Genomic DNA, 18125 nt, shown 5'->3' on the forward strand with positions numbered 1-18125 from the left:
TTATTTTTCTCTAGACTGTAACAATGGTTTTGATTCCATTAAAAAATATGTAAAGCTGAAATTTCATATTCCTGATATGTGCCTGCTGTACCATGTACTTGTATGAAAAAGTATCCTGTTCCCTTTGCATTACTTCCTTAGTGTGAAATACTTGGTGTTACTGCCGGTCCAGTTCCCCTGCTTTCTCAATAAAAACTGACCACACTAGGTATGAGAGGACAGTGTGGTTAGTGTTTTAACTGTCCTGGGGGGTAATCCAATGGTCATGCTTGTGATGACATTCCCCCCTCTTGTACAGCCATCTAAGGCCCTTATGCAGCTAAAAAAATAACTGAGGGTATGTGATCACTAAAAAAACAGGAAAAAAATAATCATTTACAATGTTTTTTTATATCTACTGTATACACAAATGTTTTGCCTTTAATTTCTATTTTAAACTAAATGGGTTGTTGTACAAGATGAGGGTTTATATATACTTTAATTATATTGGTAACAATAATGTGTATGATAAAAGTAGTTTCTGTAAAACAATTACAATCTCTACTATAAAGCTGAACTCTGAGAAAATGCCAGATGCACATAGGAAGTACCATATGAACTACACATATAAGAGTTGTTTTACCTGCTAAAAGTTTTTAATTTCTTTTTATCCAGTTCTGAGATGTGAACAGCCCTGCCAGACTGTACATACAGGCCGATTTTCATTGCTAGGTCATTTCCCTGCCCCCAGCCTGTAAATGACCAGTGAAAAAGCAGCAGCATCTCACCCATCTGCTCACTCTGCTCTCTCCTCCTATCATCACATATGCACTACAGATTTAATACTAGTGTTACTCCTCCATTTCTCTTGAGTGCTGCTATGTAGGTGATTACAGGAGACTAATAGCAGGTTCAGCTCATGTACTTGTAGTAGCTGCATTTATTTTTTCACCACATGTACAGTTACATTTTGAAGAAGAAGAAAAAAAAATAACATTGATGTTGTTTAACCTGAAATTCAATGCAAACCTAGCTGAAAAAAGCAGAGAACATTAGCAGTCAGTACAGCTGAAAATGCCTTTGGCTATGGGCTCAGTAACGGCAATAAAATAACTTCAATAATGTTGGGTACATGTGTCTTACATTTCAAGGTTAATATTTGCATACAAAAAACACTACTGGGCCTCTTATGTTGACAGTGTTTAAAAGGAGAAAGTGTTTTTGCTACCCATAAGATCCATTAGAACTCCAGCTGTCAGTTGTCTATATAATAACATAGTACATACTTCAAGTCTCTTGTCCTGTAACACTTAACTCTGGTTAAAAAATATGTATTCAAGTATGTATTCCCAAATCAAAAAGTACCCTCTACTGTTCTCAGTTTTCTCCAAATTCTTTTTTTTTCTATTGTTGTGATCTGACTTAGGAATACATTGGTGCTAGCGAGCAGGGCTTTCATGAATGTGGAGCAAGGCTTTCTATTGCATACACGCCACTAAAAATGTGTTGAAAATATCTTGTTAAATCAGCCCGAATATGTCTGCTTTATGAGCAATTGCCATCATGTTAAAGTCTATAGAAATCAGTTTATTGAATACAAGGAGAATGATTACATTATGGCCTTCACATTAGGAAAGGTAAAGTGTTCCCAGGCTAAAGGCTTAAAAAAAACTCTAGACAAAAACTGCACAAGTTAATCCACTTAATTATTAATTAAAAATGTAACATATTTTTAAACACAGTTAATACCTGTTCTATCTTTTTGTTAGCTTCCTGTAAGCCTTTGCACAACAGTACTGGGAGAGCAAAGGTGAGCAGAGTGAGCCATTCAGGCTCCATGGCATTGCACAGTGTCTCCATTTGAAGATGTTCTGTAGGACAAAATGCATAAGGGTGGAGCTAAGTGGTGACGTCATTATGCCGACTTGGACGAGTGGCAGTGTTTGAATAAGCAGTCTGTCTAATCCACATTTGTGAGTTTATGTCTTTGGTTTTAATAAACAAAGCAGGGATCACTATACTATGTGGGCCTTTCTGTTCTTTTTATGTATTTGAGAGTGCATATATGCTGATGGTGATTACCACTACAAGTGAAGATGAGATATACATCCTACCTGGGTTCAGTTAAAGTAGCTGTGGGATAAGTTAACCTTCGTGGCTATCACCTGTACATTCAAGGAAGATAACCATCTATCCTGCTGGGGACCAGTTCAGAGCTTTGTAAGACCTCTCCTTCTTTGGGGTCTTACTATCTGGTAAGCAGATTCGCTGGTGGTAGTTTCAGCACTAAACATGGTGAATTTTTTTTTATTTAGAAGTGTGCCAATCATTGTGGACTTTTTTACTTATGATTATTTTGGACTTTAATCACAATTTAGTATGTGAATAACGCAACACGTATTTTGCAGACTATTTTGGTATTGGGGCATTCAAATATCTGTGAGCCCTGCTGTTCTTGTTCACTCTTTGTTGTTTGTTACTATTGTTGTACTAAGCACAGTTTGTTTGTATATTGCACAGTGTTGTCTGAGTGTTGAGAGTTATGACCTAACTGGTATGCTGAGCTCCTCCACTGTCCAGCTGACTGAGAGGGATCGGTGACCAAGCTGTATTACTTAGGTTAGGATAAAAAAAAAAAACAGAGGACACCTATCTGATTATGCTGTCTGAAAGGTACATATAGAGCAAAGAATGGCTGAACAGAGTTATAAATCTTTCAGCTGGTAACAGAGTTCACAAATACGTATTTCAGTTGTGTATGTCTATTACCTTGCATATAGCTGAACTCCGGGATAAGAAAAGGTTAGTCATGTGTATCATTACTTGAATCTTGGTGTGCTTTTTGTATTTCTTCTAGATATGTGCAGCAATCCAGTGTGAAACTTTCCTTTGTGAAGGATCTTCCTATAATACAGACCAGTCACTGCTGCTTTCTCTACTTGAGCAGGATGGCTGACTTGTATCCGTCCTCTCCTGTAGTTTTCTGCAGGCAGAGTGTAGTGGGAGGGCCTGCTGGGTTATTACAGCAGCCTCCTTAGACTATGTGCAGTACAGTGATAATGTCCCCTCTACTTTTAATTAGTTAGTTAATAAGTCCCTGGTCACACTGGATGCGAATTGGCATGCGATTTGCATGCCATGCAACTTGCAAGCTGCATACCCTAGTGTTCGCAATGACAGCGGTCATATTGGTGCAGTTCCGACTTGGTCGGAGCCACACTGATTTCTAAAGTAGTACATGCACTGCTTTTGGTGAGGTTTGCATAGAAGTGCAATAAATGTCTTGCACATCGCAGCTGAAATTGGCATGTCATCTGACTTTAAAATCCTGCGACTTACAGTGAAGTCATACGATTTCAAAGTCGGATTTGGTGTGACTGGGGTGTAATAGGGCCTGAAAATCTGGTGTACACAGAATGGATGTATATCCTTAGTGGCTATTGAGGATTTTTTTTTTTCTTGTGTCCAGAGTTCAGATTTTAAAATGTAAAGAAAATCTCTTATCTTTCAATGGATATACAGGTATACCTCGGTTTAGGAACGCTTCGGTTAACGTAATTTTTGGTTTATGAATGAAAATCCATTGAAAATAATGCCTCAGTTTACAAATTTTTTTCACAATACGAAGTGTATGTTGGTGCCGATTTTTAAATGCATTTGCCGGATTTTTTTTTTCTTCATTATAGCTCACAGAATTAGCTGTCACTTTCCACGAGCTAAAGGATACTTTGTTTCTTTTATGTCTGGAAACAAACTAAAAGGAAACATTGTTTCTTTTAACTTGGAGAAATAAATGAAAAGGAAACTTTCTTTCGTTTAGCTGGGGGGAAAGTGACAGCTGATTCTCTGAGCTATAGTGAAGAAAAAAAAATCCAGTAATTGCATTTACAAACCAGCATTGACCTATAGTGACAGCGACTTTTATTTAACTTTTTTCTCACCTCGGATTAATTGGTTTTTAATGCATTCCTATGGGAAACCACGTTTCGGTTTACAAATTTTTCGCAATACAAATCGTCCCGGAGAACGCATTAAATTTGTAAACCGAGGTACACCTGTAAATGGAAAAGCAGTATATGCTTATATGCAAACTTAATATTATGACTAGATGCAAAAAAGAGGAAGCCGCCGCACACCATTAGGATCACTGATATCAACATTTATTGCATGGAACATCCACAGGCATTGAACGGAAAGACCCCGTCCTAGGAAAGTCCCCCTCTAATGTGTTTTACCCATTAGGGCTTAGTTGTAGATAAGATTATGACTGTTTAATTGGGTGATCACATGCAAGTAACATATGGAGTGAGGGACCTTTCACGTCAACACTGCCCATGACTGTTATAGGTTTTATTCACTGCTGCACTAGATACCCTGTACTGGAGGTCCACAGGATGCAAGTCCTTTTTTTTGCAATGAACAGAAGGAATGGCAGAGAAGCTATGGTGTATACCAGGGGTTAAAATTTTGAGTCCAGACCTACTAGCCGGTCACAAAACTTACTTGCCACCAGTTGCCCCACCCAACCTTGCCCAGGCCTGCCCCCAACCCCACCCCCGGCCCGCCCCCAACCATGCCCCCTTAAAGCTTATGAAATTAAATTTTTCTTTAGAATAAATAGTCCGAAATATAAAACTGTACACAATTATGTATATCCCAGCTCCCCTGTACTCCATTATAGTGATATGACATGTATGCAGTAATCATTACTGTATACATGTCATCACTATAATGGAGTACAGGGGAGCTGGGATATACATTACTGTATACATGTCATATCACTATAATGGAGTACAGGGGAGGGGGGATATACATTACTGTCTACATGTCATATCACTATAATGGAGTACAGGGGAGGGGGGATATACATTACTGTATACATGTCATATCACTATAATGGAGTACAGGGGAGCTGGGATATACATTACTGTATACATGTCATATCACTATAATGGAGTACAGGGGAGCTGGGATATACATACTGTATACATGTCATATCACTATAATGGAGTACAGGGGAGCTGGGATATACATTACTGTATACATGTCATATCACTATAATGGAGTACAGGGGAGCTGGGATATACATTACTGTATAGATGTCCTATCACTATAATGGAGTACAGGGGAGCTGGGATATACATTACTGTATACATGTCATATCACTATAATGGAGTACAGGGGAGCTGGGATATACATTACTGTATACATGTCATATCACTATAATGGAGTACAGGGGAGCTGGGATATACATTACTGTATAGATGTCCTATCACTATAATGGAGTACAGAGGAGCTGGGATATACATTACTGTATACACGTCATATCACTATAATGGAGTACAGGGGAGCTGGGATATACATTACTGTATACATGTCATATCACTATAATGGAGTACAGGGGAGCTGGGATATACATACTATATACATGTCATATCACTATAATGGAGTACAGGGGAGCTGGGATATACATTACTCAGTAATGTATATCCCAGCTCCCCTGTACTCCATTATAGTGATAGGACATGTTGTATACAGTACTTACTGTCCCCCCGAGTCCCCCGCGGCGGTGGAGAGGGTGTCTCCTCTCAGCGGAGAAGAGCGGACGTCTCCTGAACTTGTCCCCTTGGCGGCGGTGCCGCAGAAGCCGGAAACCGGAACTCGGCTTCACAATGAGGCTTGGAGCGCAGGTGCAGTCGCTCCAAGCTTCATCTGTGCTCACCACTCGCAGCCGCTCGCCACAAAGGAATTTCTCCTTGCATTTGGCGAGTGGCTTTTTTCAAGCCCTGGCGTATACAGACATTCCCGTCTCTGTCATGCTCTTAGGCAAGCAGTGGTATATTCAAAACAGATTCTGTTCTAATTGCACTTACCAATGAAATTGAGATATCCCTCTCCTCCAAGAGCATGGGTGATCAGACGGATCATCTTATGGAGTTGAATTCCTCGATCGATCACAGGTGTTAAAGGAGACATGACACTCATATTGGTGTACATTTCTGCATCCATCAACCAAAATGCCAGTGTTTTATCACCAACCAGTGCCTAGTCAGAAAAACAATGAACAGTTTAAATTACTCTCTACAACAAAGGTTAAATGCAAATGTTTAATGTACCGTTACTCTACCATACAGATACACAGGCAGACTATTCTTATAGGACCAAAGATCATCGAAGGTCTGTTTATGGTTTTTTGCCGAATTAGAACACTGGAATCCACAGCAAGTTTTAGGCAGTAATGAATGCAACCAACGGGTGTATATAATCAAAAATGTCACTGTTTCAAAAGGCTTTATCAATCAGGTACTTTCATGGCAAAGGATGCAGGGTCCCAGCACCCCCTGTACAATTCAAAATGACACAAGTACAAAATCACATGTAAGGAAGCAGAAGCTTACCTATAATATAGTTGACATTTAGCTGTAATTGCTTTCATCCATCATGCTGCTGTAGTTATAATGACACCTACTTTTTTCTTTATATACATATGTTCATCTACCATTACTTTGTCCTGACCAGGAATGGTCAAAGGTTTTTGGGATAAAGGTTTTACATGAATAAAATCTGATCATTGTAAGCATCCCTGCAAGTGTTAATTGGTTTGTCTCAACACTGATACATTTGCAGGGAGGAAAAAAAAACAAAAATACAAACTTACTGGCAGGATCACCAGGTGGAAATAAAGCCTAAAAAAAGAATGCAGCCATCACATCTAAGCTGAAATATAATAAATATTTGGGTTCAATACCACTGAGTATTTATCCCATGTTCTTTTTAAATATGAATGTGATGTACAAATCTAATATACAATCACACATAACTTTTTATCAGTTATTTTGTATTCAGTAGGGGTGGGATGTATGAAGCTAAAATGGCTCATTATGCAGTTTTATAATTATAAAAGCTTTAGCTCTATAATATGCACGTTGTCATTGACTCAAAGCCACAGGCTCCTGTAATTAGTGCAGCACCAAAAAAAATCTAGGAGACAGAAGAACAACAATATTCAATATTAATACTTGGACAGTAGCCTGAGACATCCAGACAGGGTGGTAATGCATTTAATACAGAAACTATATTGAATGAGCTATGCATCTGCAATGTAACCAATGACAGGTTAAATATTGATATGATTAGAAACTAAAATGTACAACTACTTTAGAATTGACCATCCCACATAAGGAATTTGTACAACGAGAACATTTGATTGAAGAAATGGAAAAAATTAGATTGCTTTAGACAAGCATGGGGTATGGCCACTCTGCTTATCAACTGCCTATTTGTCTCTGAAGTCAGAAATAAAGAAGCAAAATGACTCAAGCACTTCCTCCTCTTATGTTACATAGAAGAGGAAAGAAACCTGGTATGAAATAGCAGCCCTCCTACAACAAATTCTATAGTTGGCTGACTATCTAGATTCAGCACTTTTCAAATTATGGACTCAAAACAAGTATGCAGCAACCAAAGAAGTTAGAATAGGGAAGGATTAGAAACCCCTGATTAATTCTTACTACTTGGGGCTTTGTTAAAGATAATCTCTATAATTACTTGTGACAACATTTTACCAAACAGAAATTGAGGGAAAATCTGAAAGAGGGACAAAGAGAGAAATAAAAAGCTGTGTGTTGCTGTTAGAGAAATACCCTTATACCCTGTTGGATGAAACCACTATCATAAGGAAAAGAAGTGAGGGGAAATCTTACTAACCGAGCCCTGGGGAGCAGTGAAAACCAGACAGGGCTTTTAACCCTTCCAAGGAAAAATACTGTGTTTGGAGAAATACTTTAAAATCACTTTACTGGCATGAGAATTACGTAACTGTCTTTTCACAGGCAAGGGGAGCAACAGCATCATATATATTTAGCTAAATAGAAGTTTCTTTAATAATGAATAGTAAGTGTGAAATACTGTAACATGCTTATTGGTTAGGAACGGCACCGAATGGGCTCCTCATTTCTTGGCTCACACCAGCGTGACTTTAACATAAACTATACAGTGCAACTTGCTGCCACATCAGGCGACTTCAATCATACAGCTCAATGCAAGTCGCACAAAAGTAGTGATGGAACCTTTGTTAAGGTCACTGCGACTTAGGTCACAGCTATTAGAACAGGGACATAGACATACAATTCAGGAGGAATCTTATACAAGAAGGTCTCATCCAACAAACCTAAAGTACAAACAAATGTTTTGGACAAATCCTTTCAGTCCTCTTAGTACAATTAGATACCCCCAATCCCAGCAAAAGCACACCTACCTTCTATGACCATCGACACCTCCCACACTACAGCCAACACCTGGGCACTTACGTCCAATAGAGTTGAATGGAGCAGCATCCCATTCAAGTCTATGAGATGTTAGTACATAGGAGTGGGCAGCTTCTATTGGCTGGGCTGCAGCCAGCTGTCAAAGGAGATAGCATGGACCTGTGAGGGGCCAGGATGTACACTACCTAGTTGTACTGTGGGGGCTAGGGAAGAGGGTTGTATTGATTTTGGCTCAAACAATTTGCTTGCAATTTAATTCAGGCTAGACATGAGAACCTTACTGGGTATACTGAAGATAGCCACAGACTTTTCTCAACAGTCAATGCAATCTCTGTACTAAGCAGTAATGACTGGTACATTAATAAGTATCGTACAGTGGAAGTTCAGGCAAAACCTAACTAAGGCTTAAACTAGTCCCACCCCATTCTAAGGCTATTCTATCTAACCCTGTAAAGAAAAGATTATTTTACTTACCTATTCTGAAGATACTCCAGGCCCAGTCTCCAGCGGCTGCTTCTGTGTACAGGAGGGATTTCCGACAATGGCTGGAAATACCTGGGAGATGATGTCACCCATAGACTTACTATAGGGCATCCGTTGTCAGCTGTCCCACCTCTACACAGAAGCCGCCGCTGTCAGCTGATCATGGGAACAGATTAGAGCGGCTTCATAATCGGTAAGCATACAGATCTTTTCTTTACATAGAATAGCTGCATAAACTGTTCCGCACAGAAACAGGTGCATGTGTCTACCTAAAGGCCTGCTTACGCATGCTTTTGCTCACTTCAGAACTGCTTTTCTGTCTCCATACTAATCAACAGGAAAGTAAAAGCAGACTGAAGCCAGTTAAATCACTGAACTGCAAATGTATCTGTGAATCAGCACCGAAGCATCCAAACCAGGCTCAAATGCAGGAAAATGCATTTGAAGGAGTACTGCATTTACCGATTAACACAACATATATCAATCCCATACCTATAATGTCAAATATAAAGGATATTTTTTTATTTTAAATTGTAAAAGTATACATTACTTGGTCATGGCTTTCTGCATAGGCTATGCACTTTTCATTGTATCTTCTGTTAATAAGTGTATATACTATATTTCCCATATCCCATTCCTCATCTTTCAGCTCTTTTATAATCTGCATTAAAAAAGTGAGCACAGTTACTACATATACTGTACAATAAATTTCTTAGCTTTGATATACAATTCCATAAAACGCAATGTAAAGAGTTTACCTGGATCCATTTATCAGGCACTGCCATTGCTAGTCGATAGTCAAATCCACAACCTCCCTGGGATGTAGGGCAGCAAAGTGCTGGCATCCCAGATACATCCTGAACAAAAACACAAATAGCTGCATTATGGCACATATATTTTATTTATTGAAAATAGCAAAAGGCAGGCTAGGAAATGAAAAAAAAACAAATGCATCATCAGCAACAATTATCGACTTATACTTTCTGACATTCTAATTGCAGTATGTGAAAAAATTTAAAAAGAGCGTAAATATTTTTCTAGGGATATGCAGGGGAGTTTAGTAATGTATAGATCCGCCTAAATTATGTTTGTGTTTTCTGCTTAATCATGGATTTTCATGATTTGTTTTGACAAAATCAAGTGCTGCATTTTTGCATTAACACATATTAATGTTTGTTTTTTTAACAGGAAGGGACAGGAGGACTTCCTATTTCTTGCATGAAACTCCCCATAAGTTCAACCCTATGTAATTACACTGCATGAAAACACATTTGTGTGAACTATATAACCGAAAATAATGGTATTATAGCCTGCATGCCATGTAAGATGCAAAAAAGTACACCTAAAGCAAAGGAGTGTAAATAGCCCCAAATGTCTTGTAGCATAGAACTGTTGGGTATACCGGTAACCACCCTTCCCTTTCTCTACACTTCTGAAACACCAATAAGACTAACTGGCACACCAAGGGAGAGGGAGCTCAGATTGCCGACAAGCAGATCATTACATATTATTGGGTGCTCTTTGGTGGTTTCCAACACATCATGTTAAGCAATATCTGTCTTCAACAAATACACACTCAGAGGGAAGACAAGATGCATGAAAGGAAATGCTCAGTTGTCTCCAAAGGAGATGATTACATCATGCACTCTGAAAGCTCCAGTAAGTACTATGGAGCAAAGGGACATTTTGTAAAGAAATCCACACTGGAAGATACTATATAGTCTTTTTTGAAATTGCATGCTCTCTCCACAGTTGATTTTTAAAATGACACTACATGATTAAAGCAGAGCTCCACCCAAAAGAGGAAATTCCACTTTAATGACTCGTCCTCTGCTTAAGCATTAGCACCTTGGAGAAGTGGGTTCCCAATTCTGACAGGTACCCGCTCCCACTTCCCATGCTAGGGCTGGGAACAGAGGACAGACGGTAAGCCCAACTGGGGTGAGGACACCGATGGCTTGAGGGATAGGTGAGTGGCTGTTTTTTAAAAGTCAGCAGCTACAGTTTTTGTAGCTGCTGACTTTTATTTATTTATTTTTTTACAGGAGACTGGAGCTCCACTTTAAGAAGTAACCACAACCCAGTGTTATTCTATTTCCAAATTGCCCAAACTGCAGCTTACAACCCCAACCCCAGTCTACAGAATTGTGCATTGGGTGGCCCATTCATTACTAGCTAGGTATGACCTCCATTATACTGGGTTCTATTGCAAATCACTATTTTAAAGTGGTTCTAAAGCCACAGGAAGAAGAGGAGCCAAAACTGCCAGAGGGGACCCTAGAAGAGGAGGTCCGGGCTGTTTTGTGCAATACCATTGCACAGAGCAGGTGAGTACAACATGTTTGTTATTTTAATTTTTTTTTTAAATTACCTTTAGTAACACTATACAGAGGATCTAGTGCAGGGTGGGGGAGCAGACATATAGGCCCTATTCAGGGATACAACTGACAGTTTGATATAGTTTACTTGTACCTGCTATGGCAACTTGAGCTGAGTATAAGCCTGTGTGACAAATCTTAGCTAACCTACAAAGTTTCCATTTTTTTTTTTTTCTTTAAGGTGAGATGGTGTTCCAGGAGATCAAAAAGGTACAACAGTGGTTTAGGCTTACAGGGCAAAACATTAAAAAAGTACATATTTTTCAATATATATTTTAATATTTATACATTTTCATTACATGAATAATTGTGTTCCTCTTAAAAAAAAAAAATCTGAACAAAGGCACCTTCGATGTGCTTATATTTTTTTTTTGTTAAATAGAACATGTTTCCTACACTTTAACAAGAACATTCAAAGCAACTTATTCCGTTCTATGTGCTTTGCAATAATCCCATAATACAGTCATTACTCATCAATTCTTTGATTGCATCCTGTTTTCAGCTTGGCATATGAATTCAACAGCCAGCATATCCTGATAGATAATTTCCCCCAAAAGACTACTTTTAGGAAAATTAATATTGCCTGCTTGCACAGCAAGAACATCAAAACGCTTTCCAAATTTTTTTTTCTCTCTTCCGCAATGCTTGAGCAATAAGCAACAAGGTTATTTCAATGACCATTGATTTCAGACATTACATAGTATCTTACCCAGCATGATAAAGTTAAAATTTTACGGTTGTTAGTGTACAATCCAAAAAATGTGTCCAGATCTGTGCTTTTTGTCTTTCTGAGACAACTATTTATCAAGGACACTGACAATATGGAAAATGCCTTTATTGTGTATTTATCTGCCTAAATAACAGTAACATAAAATCAATTCACTTTATTTACCTACTAATCAAGCTTTTGAAACCGCAAAGGGAACACAAAAAAATGGGACAGTTAACATGGCACTATGCCATCACATCAGGACAGATTTAAAGGGAATGCATTGCCATTGAATTTTTTTTAATGTGATAAGCTTGGTGCATATGCAGTATCTCACAAATGTGTACTAATGTTTGAAAAGCATCTTTGATTATAGTTCAATAGTCATAGTTAATGATAAATGCACATGAAGCAGTCATGTTTGCTTAGGCTGGGTTTATTATACTTCATGGCTTGTTTTGCTGCACAGTTCTTTACTACTTTTCTTTCTCAGTGCAGATCAATCCATTATCATAATGAACATTTCTTTTGGCAGTTACTGAATGCAGTCGGGAGGAAGAAGAGGGAAAGCAAGCTTTCAGTGGCTGCAGAAGGGAAATGGAGATGATCAGTTCCTGTATACACCGCCTGTCGAAGTGTAAAACAGAATGTGACAGGAAGGCCACACGGGCCCCCTGGAGCATGGGGCAGGGTCGCTACACTAGTGATTGGGGGGCGTGTGGCAAAAACACTTTTCAACTATGGGGTTTTACTGCCCCCCAAACAGCAAATATAAGCAAGCTTTTACTATCCTGAGCCCCCTGTAAGACTGCTTTCACACTGATGCTCTGTAGTTTAGCAGCACCGGGGGTGCAGCGCAGTGCACCTGCAGCTTTCCTGAGGGTTATCTGTGCTTTGTCATAGACTTCTATTATATCTTGAGGGTGTGGTACAATTTCTGAAAGAACACCAAAACTCCTGCATTTCAAAGTTTTGGAGCGCATTCAGAATGCACACCAAACCAGCAGGATATAATACAGGTCTATGATTCAGTGCAGCTAAACTGTACCTGCAGACCAGTGTGAAAGCAGCCTAATAAATATTTTTTTAAAAGTGATAATATATCCATTGCAAAATGATGTCATGTTTAAGAAACTAACATTTTTGTCTTTCAGCTTCTGCTGGCATCGATAAGCTCTTAGAAAGCCTCCTGTTAAAGGCGGAGTGATACCAAATGCACTTCGCCTGAGACAGGAGCTGGCGCTACAGAGGAATCATCGGCTTATGTGGCTCCTGCTCCCTCCACAGATGCTTGCTTTCCCCCCAACGCCGGCTCCATCCACTCTGCTGCTCTGGGATGCCAAGTGAGCAACCCACGACCTGGGCTTGCTGACCCACCATCCCAGAGCATGAGGGCCACACCAGGGGGCTTTGCAGCCTACCAGTTGAGCACCCCTACTTTAGTTGATATGTCTTGTTACCTCGTCAGTAACTAAACAGTCTGATATATAAAGAGGGACTATAGGAAGAGTTTTTAAATGTATACACCAGACTACAAAAAATGCAATCTAAAAGTTAAATTAATAACTGAACTTCAGGCAGACAAAAAGTGACACAAATTAAAGCAGTTTTTATATTCATGAAGGCCTCATTAAAGGCTAACCTTTAGTAACATGTTACACCCTTCTCCAAACGGCCGCTATCACATTTTGAAAATTGTGAGTCTTTGCCCACACGGCCACATCATTCATTCATTGGAATCTATGAATGAAAAAACTATAAGCCTGTCTGCCACCATGGCATTCGGACTTGTAATTTGAATGAATTACGGGCACACTAATCAGCACGCTCACAGTTCATTCACATTACAGCTCAGGAACTGTCTGCCTGTACAGAGCTATGGGCAGAAGGTTCTGGGCAGTGTGTGCAGGAGTCGGACATTGTACCCCTGATCTACTGAACATGGATGCAAAGCTCTGTGGGCTCCTAAGCAAAATAAATAAATAAATGCACTTTTTTTTTACCAGCAAAAAAAAATAAATAAATGAGCATTTATTTATTTATTTTTCAAAAGGTGAACTTGACCTTTAAATGTATTTTTATTGCAAACGGAGTAAGCACCTGAATCTGACCTCTTGTAATCCCTTTACAGCAGAACTGGAAAATGGAGAAGTAGGATACGAAACCACTCAGATATGCTACAGTGCTCCTTTGCTATCAAGGAACATGCAGACAGGAGGAAAGGGTAAGGACAATACATATAAAATTCTTTAGAAGGTACACAGCCAAATATCTGTGTATTTAGCCATTTGCCTAAGTTCAGCTTTAAAGAAATACCAATGCTGAATATAGAGAACAAACCCATAATGTTTTTAAATTTATCTGGAACACGGCTATTCAAAATAGATTTAACTGATTTGGAAAGAAAATACTGAAGAATTCTTATTCACTTACCTCACTCTAAATAACAGAGGATTTTTTTTACTTTATCTCTATATTAGCTTATTATTCCAGCACATTATAGAAGGTTGTCCCTTTTTAATTAAAATTTAATTAGCTATATAATGTCCCAACCGCACCAAGCTTAATACATCAAGGTCTTGAATGCTGCATTCAGTCTTCATACTCAATTTAATTACATGTTAGACAACGTAAAAATGTCAAGTTTCTGAAGAAGAATTGAAATCTATCTTCTGGTTACGTGCTGTTATTCAGATGTAGCTATTAAACTGCATTATATTGTCAAGAAAAGTCCTTAACCTACCTCGGCTATTGTGATGCAATCTGGGAATTGGGAATGAACCATGTGATTTGCCAGCATGAGGTAAGCAAGAGAGTCTTCATTCACATGCAAACCAAAATATTCATTATAGTCACCTGAGAATCCACTTCCTAGAATAGAAATAGTATTTTTATCATCAATGTTCATCCTTAACATTATGTGCAGTTATAACATTTGAAGTGTTCCTAAAAAAGTTTTTTTCTGCCTTAATGCATTTTCTGCATTAGTGTAAAAAAAAACCCCTTTGTGTACAGCTCCCCTAATACCGGAGACCGATCTCAATCCAGCGCTGTGCCTAACTGCGGAGACTCTCTCCCTCCCCACATGACAAAAAAGGCAGCAGTGGGAACCATTGGCTATCAAATCCTGTGACGAGGGAGCAGAGGACGGGGCAGAGCTGCGCTGTCTGTGTCTATGGACTATGCCGACTACCGATCTTTAGTCTGGCCCAAGAGCTGCTCTTAGCACATAAACTTTGACTGCCCAGCAACACATGTGGCGTGTGGACCCTAAAGCCCACCCTATCCGCCCCACATATGTGTTGACTGGTTTTAAAGCGCTTAATGGGCATAGTCTGGGCACAGACTGACTTAAATACAACAGTTTCTATTGTCCCCTTGGTAGGCAAATTTAGATGCTGCACTAAAAAGTATTAAAGATTTAGGGCTGTTTACAAATGTGCTGCATTTTAGGTGCATTACAATTGAACTTTAAATAATGTGCGTTTGCAAGAGAGCACATCAATGATAAAGCATAGGCATGAACAGGGCCTAACTCCAGACAAACTCAGTAACTGCTAATCTGATCCAGGTTACTGTGAAATTATACTAAAGTCAGAAAGTCCATTCTATTTATTTTAGCTAAAAGCCTATCTAAACCCAAGAACAAAAACATTTAATATATTGCAGCTTATCAGACCTTAGATGTGGTAGCAGCATTAGTTTTTTTATTCCAAGCCTTTTTTTTCACCGGCAATCCTAAAAGAAGCATACTTCCTGTTTTAGGGTGACAAGGCTCACTCACTGTAACATATGTTTGGAGGAGCAGTATTGTAACCCAGGACTACAGAACACCTCCAGATCCCTTCTTCAAGGACAACAGAATTTGAAGAGAACACAGAAGGTTGTCAGCTTACAAGATTTCTTAACTATTTCTTAGATCTTTACTTAAGAAATAGATAAAACAATATTATATTTAAAAGTCTAAAAAAGGACCAAACAAGAATTCACTGTTAGGGTTTACATATTATAACAATTTTATAAATATCACTGCCTTTTCAGCAGACTTCTTAGAATAGTTTAATACAGGGCAATTTGGAAGAAAAACTGGCAACTACACGATTTCAGCAAGTGCAACAGCCAGCCACAGATATGAAGGATGAACACTTCAGCCCAGAAAGTCCACTGTGTCATCTAAGTCAGTATTAATGCAAAATAACATTGTCAAACTTGACTGTAGTGTACCTTTTAGTTATTATTTATTTCATGTACTTATATAGCGCTGTCCATTTACGCAGCACTTTACAAACACACACACATAGTACATTCACATCAGTCCCTAACCCTCAAGGGGCGTACAGTCTAAGGTCCCTAACTTACATTCATACATACACATACTAGGGCCAAATTTAGACAGGAGCCAATTAACCTACCAGCATGTCTTTGGAGTGTGGGAGGAAACCGGAGTACCCGGAGGAAACTCACGCAGGCACAGGGAGAACATGCAAACTCCAGGCAGGTGGTGCCGTGGCTGGGATTCGAACCGACGACCCTAGTGCTGCCAGGCGGAAGTGCTAACCATTTAGCCACTGTGCTGCTCGACCTTTAAATGGGAACTAAATCTCTCAATCAACATCAACTATTTTAATCCTTATGCTGTTAGCATTAGTAAATAGATAGGAAAGTATGTTATATTTACTTGCTTAAAACCTTTTTTTTTTAATTTCTTCAGTTAAGTCCTGGTTTCTGGCCTAAGCCAAAATGATGCCATACATCCTGTGAGTCTTCATTGGCATTTTTTCTTACATCTGGAGGAGGGGATGAAGGGCTTTCTCAGCTAAGCAAACCCTCCTGCCTGCATACTAACGCTAAGAGCAAATGGATTCCAGGAAGTAAATGATACATGACTCATCTGCCCTGACTCAAGATGGCTGCAACTAGAAAATCTACGGGGGAAATTTTACAAAGTGATTTCTCAACAAAATAAAGTATGGAGACATGGATGGGTGAGTTTTCTCTAAATATTAAAAATTATTCAAAGATCATTTTCAGTTTGTGGTGCTCAGAGTTGTAGAGTTTACTTCTGATTTAAGTGTAGTTGTGCAAAAAATACCTACCTGCAGATACTTCAATTCATTTAAAAAAAAAAGCAAATAGGTTTCAATGGTATTTCACAGTTAACCATAGTAGAAACAAATGACTGCTACAGAAGATTAATCAAAAGAAAATTACTTTTGAAACAATATACTTACCAATTCCATGGTGGTGGTAAAGCATAGAAGTAACACCATCAAATCTGAAACCATCAAAACCATATACTTCAATCCACCACCGAAGGTTAGACAGAAGGAACCTAAGAACCTCCCAGCTGTTAGGGGGAAAAGAACATTTTAGGGGGAAAAAGTAAGTCTTATATGTTAATACAGTGTTTCTCAAACTTTTTTCACTCAAGGCACACTTTAAAATTATGGACAGCTTCAAGGCACCCCATTCTAAAATGTAAAAAACTATTCTAATAGTTTTATATAATGCATCAACATCCACATACATAGGACACCCAACATTGGAGGTGATTTACTCTTCTAAATCAAATACACTTTTGCACACTGGTACTGACTAGTATACAATTGTTTCTCTTCTCCCTCACTTAGCTAATGTGATCCCAGCACTAATTGAGAGGGGCAAAAAAGGATGCTGTGCAGATGACCGACACCCTTCTTATCAACTGACAATGTCATTGGTTGTTGGGATGCTGGTGGCTAAAAGATCGTAATGGTGCATAATGAAAACCTGTGGCTTTGTGTAACTAAAAGGCAGGCTTGATCCACCTGCTGGTTTGTATACAATTTTTGGTCAACTTGAGGGCATTTTGCAAGGCACCCTGGCTGAAAAAGGCTGTGTTAATATACTGTATTTCACACACATTCTAAGTCTATGAGTTTGCAGCATACAGTATATTAAGATGCATAATTCTACATATTTAAAACGGACTATAAAAGTTCTCCAGCTGAGCAGCCAAAGAAAATCAGTAGGATCTATAACAGCTATGTCACTCTTTAAACTTCCAGAGTGACTGCTGATTACTACAGAAGGTCCTGAAACTTGGTTATCAAGGCCATGTAACGATTTACTATCCCAAGGTATTTTTTTTTTCTTAAAATGTTTTGATACCACAACATTTAATGCAGAAATATTACATATGAAAAAGGACAACCGTTTACTTGGCAAATAAAGAGTACTTTCCTAATTAATGTACGCAGACTACACTGTGTTCTCAACCTCCCTAGTTGCATGGTGCATTAACTGCGTGTGAGATGTTTTCACTCTTGA

The 18125-nt window shown here is 38.8% G+C and overlaps 1 protein-coding gene across 5 annotated transcripts in view; it reads right to left on the reverse strand.

Moving 5' to 3' along the window:
- The window catches only part of GBE1 (1,4-alpha-glucan branching enzyme 1), a 221155-nt gene that overhangs the window by 83750 nt on the left and 119280 nt on the right, over positions 1–18125 (reverse strand). For all 5 annotated transcript variants that reach the window (XM_089682912.1, XM_089682913.1, XM_089682915.1 and 2 more), the window contains exons 9-13: positions 17048–17163; positions 14560–14687; positions 9488–9586; positions 9280–9390; positions 5853–6024 (exon numbers count right to left, since the gene is read on the reverse strand). In XM_089682912.1, coding sequence (XP_089539038.1) covers positions 5853–6024; positions 9280–9390; positions 9488–9586; positions 14560–14687; positions 17048–17163 — 626 coding nt within the window. The remainder of the gene's footprint in view (positions 1–5852; positions 6025–9279; positions 9391–9487; positions 9587–14559; positions 14688–17047; positions 17164–18125) is intronic.

Source organism: Staurois parvus, unplaced genomic scaffold, assembly GCF_062004578.1.
Source record: "Staurois parvus isolate SC_StPar_1 unplaced genomic scaffold, SC_StPar_1.0 ptg000299l, whole genome shotgun sequence".
Taxonomy (NCBI): domain Eukaryota; kingdom Metazoa; phylum Chordata; class Amphibia; order Anura; family Ranidae; genus Staurois; species Staurois parvus.